The sequence below is a fragment of the Terrapene carolina genome, unplaced genomic scaffold (genome assembly GCF_002925995.2).
Source record: "Terrapene carolina triunguis isolate 2854851 unplaced genomic scaffold, T_m_triunguis-2.0 Scaffold95, whole genome shotgun sequence".
NCBI lineage: Eukaryota > Metazoa > Chordata > Testudines > Emydidae > Terrapene > Terrapene triunguis.
In genome coordinates, this window is record NW_020664446.1 from 36,856,298 (window position 1) to 36,862,788 (window position 6,491).

The window sequence follows — 6,491 nt, forward strand, 5'->3', positions numbered from 1 at the left end:
AGGAGGTGGTGGGAGAAAGGAGGGGGGATGGTTAATTTCTCCTTGTTTTAAGATCCAAGGGGTTTAGATCTGTATTCACCAGGGAATTGGTGAAGAGTCTCTCAAGGCTACCCAGGGAAGGGAATTAGCACATTGGGAGTGGTGGCAGCGGACCAGATTTAAGCTGGTAGTTAAGCTTAGAAGTTTTCATGCAGGCCCCCACATCTGTACCCTAAAGTTCAGAGTGGGGAAGGAGCCTTGACAAGCCTGCTCCATGAAGTACACTAAAGTCCTTGTAACTGCCAGTCTACATGGAAGGTGCTCTGATACAATAGTGACGGGCAGTAATACAAAATCCTAAACCACAAGATAGCTATTCATTTTTATCTTCATCATTCAGTGTGTGTTCTCATGTCTTATTTACTGCATACCATTTACATTCCACAGTTAGTGGTTCACAAACAATTAATTATATTCACAACAATCCTGCAAGGTAGGGAAATATCCCCATTTTACAGACGGCGATCTGAGACACCAAGTGATTAAAGCCAAAACACTCAATTATCCACTAATGTTGGGTGTTCAGCTTGATTAATAGATTCCAATGCCAGAGGGGACCATTGTGATCATCTAGTTTGACCTTCTGTACACCATCATCCATGGAAATTCTGCAAAATAATTTTTAGAGAATATCTTTTGAAAAATCTTCAATCTTGATTTTAAAATAGCCAGTGAAGGAGAAACTACCACACCCTTTGATAAATTGTTTCAATGGATTATTACTCTCACTGTTAGGAAATAAGGTGCAAAATTTTTGTTTTAATTTGTCTAACTTCAACTTCCAGCCTTTGGATAAGTTTATACCTCTCTTGACTAGATGGAAAATCCCTTTATCAAATATTTTGTTCCTCATGTTGGTACTTATAGACTGTAATCAAATCACCCCTTAACCTTCTCTTTGTTAAACTAAATAGACTGAGCTCTTAGAGTCAATAAGCCATGTTTTCTAATCCTTTATTCATTCTTGTGGCTCTTCTCTGAATCCTCTCCAATTTATCAAATCCTTGAATTGTGGACACAGTATTACAACAGCAGTCGCACCAATGCCAAAGAGGCAAAATAACTTCTCCATTACTACTCGAGATTTCCCAGTTTATGCATCTAAGGATAGCATTAACTCTTTTGGCCACAGTGTCACACTGGGAGCTCGTGTTCGTCCACCATAATCCTCAAAGCTTTTTCAGTCACTGCTTCCCAGTACACAGGCACCCATTGGTAAGTATGGCTCACATTCACATTTAGTCATTAAAATGCACAGTGTGTGCTTTTCAGCTTACCAAGTTATCCAGATCGCTCTATGCCAGTGACCTGTCTTCATTATTTATCATTCCCCCAGTTTGTGTGTCATTTGCAAACTTTATTAGTGATGATTTTATGTTTTCTTCCTGATGTTTGATTAAAATGTTAAATAGCGTAGGGCCAAGAACCAATCCCTGCGGGACTCCACTAGAAACACACCTGCTCAATGAGGATGTCCCATTTACAATTACATGTTGAGACCTATCTGCTAGCTTTTAATGCATGCTATGTTGATTTTATATCGTTCTAGTTTTTTAATCAAAATGTTGTACAAAGTCAAATGACTTATAGAAGTGGTAAGTATATTATATCATCACTATTACCTTTGTCAACCAAATTGTAATCTAATTTTTTAAAAAAATATATCAACTTAGTTTAACGGGCTCTATTTTCCATAAACCCATGCCAATTATATGACCCTGCTTTAATTGTTTGCAAATTGAATCCCTTATCAGCGACTATCTTGCCTGGGATCGATGTCAAACCAACAGGCCTATAATTACCCAGGTTATCTTGTTTACCCTTTTTAAACTGAGAAACCCATATTATTCCATAGTACTTAACATTTTTATAGTACTTTATATGTTCCAAGCACAGCTCCCATTGACTTTAGTTCCAGATGTAAACTCAGTCCCCAAGCACCCTAAGCTGAGCACCCAGAAAATGAGGAACACACAGCAGCCAGCTATGAAATTTTTCATTTAAATGAGTTAACTAGCATCGCATACGGACTTTGTGAGAGAGGCAGAGATAGAATCCAACTCTCTGGGGCAGCATTCAGCTGCCTAAATCATGAAACCAACCATTCTCTTTCTGCGGTCCTCTACTCACTCTCTACACAGCATTCAACTTTTGCAACAACTGAGGTGGGATCCTGCAAACAACATTCTCATTCACTACACAACCCTGATTCATTTCCCTGAACATTGTCCATCCTGTGAATTAAATGAGGTAGGAGTTCTGTGGAAAGAATAGCTTGTGATCATTTAATAGCTTGTGATCATTTAATAACAAACTATAAACCTCAGGCAAAACTTCCTCCCTGAGTTTGGCTGTTCCTAGGGTCTCCTTCCAGCATCTTCTCTGTCTTAACTTCATGCCCAAAGAGGGGCAGCTTACTTTATATGCTGGTTGGAGCTAAATAAATCCACCTATTAGCATATCCCCTGAATTTTGGGTGATTCAACAGAAAAATCCTGCTTTCCTATGTAGGGTTTATTATTCCCCAGAACTCCCAAGATGTGGCCACCTGTGTTTTCCCCTGAGCACCCAATTGTCAGAGGTCTCATAATATTTTATTTATCTGAATTTATAAAACACCATGAGGTACCTATATTGTGCTCTCAGTGCCTACAGGAAGTCCCTGATTCCTTCCTGTCTGCAGTATTTATCTTGCTGTGAACAGAATCATGCTCCACGAATCCTCAGCGTATGGCTTCTTCATTTTAAATTAAATACAAACAATTAAAATCCTGGTAGATATTGAGTACATGAGGATATATTCTGTGAATATCTAGCATGCTGTATTATCTTTGTGTAAATAGGACATATAGACATATTGCTATAGTACATACATTTTTTTTCAGGTATTCAGAAAGCTTTTGTTTTGGGGAAAAATAACTTCAGTGTCTTGAAAAGATCATATTCACAAACTTCATGCCCATCCCTTCTAGCTCTTTGGAACTGAAACTTTATCTAGAGTTAGAATTTCCTCTAGTGTATCAGGAATAATTTCAAGAAGACATTGACTGATTCATATACTTACAAGTACTTCTGATTTGCTGCTCAGTCCTTTCCCATAATTGTCAGTTGCAATGACCTGAAACTTGAAATAGGATCTTCTCATATTTTTGAACAGCATGGCAGTTTTTATAAGCCCTTCATAGGCTTCGATCACAAAACCTTCTTTGCCATCCTTGATTGGGGGTATGATGAGTCTGTACTGCATGGCACTGTAATTTCCAGTGTCTTTATCATCAGCCTAGTAGGAAACATAAAATAAGCAGAAATGAATAAGGTAAAATATGTGTGCAAAGAGTCATTAGCATTGTCCTTCAAATATAGCTGGAAACTGGTCTAGTGGACCTTTTCCACTCCTGAATGTATGATGTAGGTCTGATAGTGGATATCATTATTAAATGGTCCATTTAACTCTGCTGAAAATACTCTTTGCTTTTCCAGCAATTTATTTCTCCTTTGTTGGCAAACTGCTCCAAAAGAAATGAAAGCTACAAATGTACTTTTCAGATTTAAAACATATTGGACAGGTAAGTGCATTTTAATTATGAAATCAAGAATGTGGCAGAGGTAATTTTTCCAACTATTAATGTAAAGGGGAGCAGCAGGACAACCATATGTACCTAGCATCTTCTTCTAAGAACCATGTATCCACCTAAGGATTTCTTCTGTCTCCTTACAGATATTCTGCTACCTTCCTGATTTAACAAGTTTATTTTCAGATTAATAATAATATGAAAATAAATCTTCAGTGAGATTCTGCTGCACAGATCTCTCAGCCCAAGTGAGGGAAAGGGATACAAAGGTGGCTTTAACCCAGCTTTGTACCTCCTAATCATGGGCAGCTCTGTGGTGAGGCTCCTGGCATAATTTAGACAGCTCTGGGGGCCTAAATGAAGGCAGCTTCTTGGAGCTGCAGTGGTGCCTGGAATCTGCAGCTATTCCCCTGACATGCCCCTCCCATCCCAGCTCCACCCCTGCCGCACTCCTCACCCCTCCTGCACCCCACACCCCAACTCCCTGCCCTGAGCCCCCGCCACACCCCACACCCCTCCTGCACCCCCTGGGGGTAGGGAGGGGGCGGAGTTGGGGTGGGGATTTCAGGGAAGGGGTTGGAATGGGGGCAAGGAAGGGGTGGGAAGAGGCGGGGCAGGGGTGGGGCCTCATGGAAGGGGTGGAGTGGGGGTAGGGGAAGGTGTCAGTAAATGCGGCCCTTGGGCCAATGTACTAGTTCTCATGTGGCCCTCGTGGTCATTTGAGTTTGAGACCCCTGTTCTAGAATAAGGAAGGGCATGAAAACTCTTCCACCAAGAATGCACATGTAGAAGGCACCTATAATTTGGCACTGGAGATGTGGAGCACAAAGGGGGTACTGGTCATCATTGTTTGTATTCCTCATGAATTTTGTCTGGAAAAATGGGAGGTAAGGCCATGGCTCTGTCACCTCTGCACACCAGCAAGTGCTAGCAAGAGAGGGCTGGCTAGACTTTTTTGGTATGCCAAGTCCTACTTCTCAGCATGATTCCTTTAGAACCCAGAAGAAATGGTGTCTTACTGCCTTCTGACAATGGAAACAACCAAGCAACTTCATGCTCTCTCTTATGCTGCCCCGCACGCTTAGGAGGAGCTTTTCATAAACATATGCAAAACTAGCTCATTCTCCTTTATATAATCCTCCTCACAACTCTCCTTTCCTGCGATGCCTACACAAAACTTGACAATGATTAGGCTGGTGATGTGCTAAGACCACTGTCTACCATGCTGAAAAATACAGCCTCATTTCCTTGACCTCCCTGTCTGCCTCTCTGTATCCCTCTGTTGTCTCTTGTATTATACTTTGGAAGCTTTCTGAGGCACAGACCATCTTTTTTGTCCTGTGTTTGTATAGCATCTGGCACAGTGGGGTTTTGTTCCATGACTAGGGCTCCTCGGTGCTATAATATAGATATAATAATAATAATAAATAATAATAATGGCCTTATGGTGATGGCCTTTTCTCCCCTCCCCAGTATGGATTTGCCTTATAAGGGACATAATTTAACCCTTTCAATAAACAGCAAAAATTATTACTAAAACTGATTCAATAGACTGGCTTACTCAAATGTTCCATAGTATCTGGATCTCTGTGTATAGGTTTTAGGTGTGATGGGACTATAACCTATCATTTTTTCATATATGAAAAACCACATTTCCTCTCAGTGTTTTATGGGCATCACTGGCGGACAAACTACAAATTCTGATTCAAACCATGTGTGTGTTAGGGGAAAATGAGAATTCCTCACAAAAATGGAGTCAATCCTAAAGAAGAGTATGGATGAAAAATTGCATAACATCCAGGCTACAGATATTGAACAATCAAATAAAATACACCTCTACCTCGATATAACGCTGTCCTTGGGAGCCAAAAAATCTTACCGCTTTATAGGTGAAACTGCGTTATATTGAATTTGCTTTGATCCGCTGGAGTGCGCAGCCCCGCCCCCCCGGAGCACTGCTTTACCGCGTTATATCCGAATTTGTGTTATATCGGGTCGCATTATATCGAGGTAGAGGTGTAGTTTTAATAATTTAATGACAAATTCCAAGGCACTTATTTAAAACCTCTACAATTAATCGTTCAATTGATTAGGAATGTGGTAGGTGTTGAACCTAGATTTAATGGCCAAAACTGTGTCAAGACAAATAATTCCAGATCTTAGGTGCACATCCTCTAAAGAATTATGATCCAGAGTTCTTACACTGATAGATACATCACCCGTTCAAATGTCCCGGACCAGAGGTCTTGACGCAGTAAGTGAAATGCAAACTGATCGTTAAAACAAGGAACAGAAGAATTGTTCTGTGCATCATATTTTAAAATATTGGCCCTAATCCTCAAATGCATCAAACTCAAGCCCCAGCACTAAGCCACCTTTCCTCTCCACAATAGTTTATGCATTTGAAATTTTGCCCTTTGTCTCTATGGGTGAAATGCTATCCTTGATATCAATGAGAATTTTGCCACTGACAACAGTGGGGCCGGGATTTCACCCTATGTACCTTGGTTTACCCACCTGTATAATAGGGATAATAATACTTTACCAACAGGGGGGTTGTGAAAGTTATGACCAAAATGGATGCCTAAATTGAAGCTTCTAAATCCATATATAGCCACTCAAATAAAAGTGGATTCATTTTCAGACATGCCAAGTACCCAAAATCTCAGGGATATAGAGCACATGGAACTCCTTGGATGAAAGTTGCCAAGTGCAAATCATTCCAAGTAAGACAGATACTTTATATCCTGATTTCAACTGTCCTTAATTTCCAATTTTCCTTTGCATCTTTAATTGTACTCTGATAAAACATAAACTTAGTGTCATGTTCAGGGCCGGCTCTAGGGTTATATCCAAGCGGCGCAAAAAAAAAAAAAAAAA

At 40.3% G+C, this 6,491-nt stretch overlaps 1 protein-coding gene across 1 annotated transcript in view; it reads right to left on the reverse strand.

Moving 5' to 3' along the window:
- PCDH15 (protocadherin related 15) overlaps window positions 1-6,491 on the reverse strand; it is an 812,634-nt gene that overhangs the window by 65,401 nt on the left and 740,742 nt on the right. Inside the window, exon 26 of the mRNA XM_026651074.1 lies at window positions 3,104-3,319. Within this exon, the coding sequence (XP_026506859.1) occupies window positions 3,104-3,319 (216 nt within the window). The remainder of the gene's footprint in view (window positions 1-3,103; window positions 3,320-6,491) is intronic.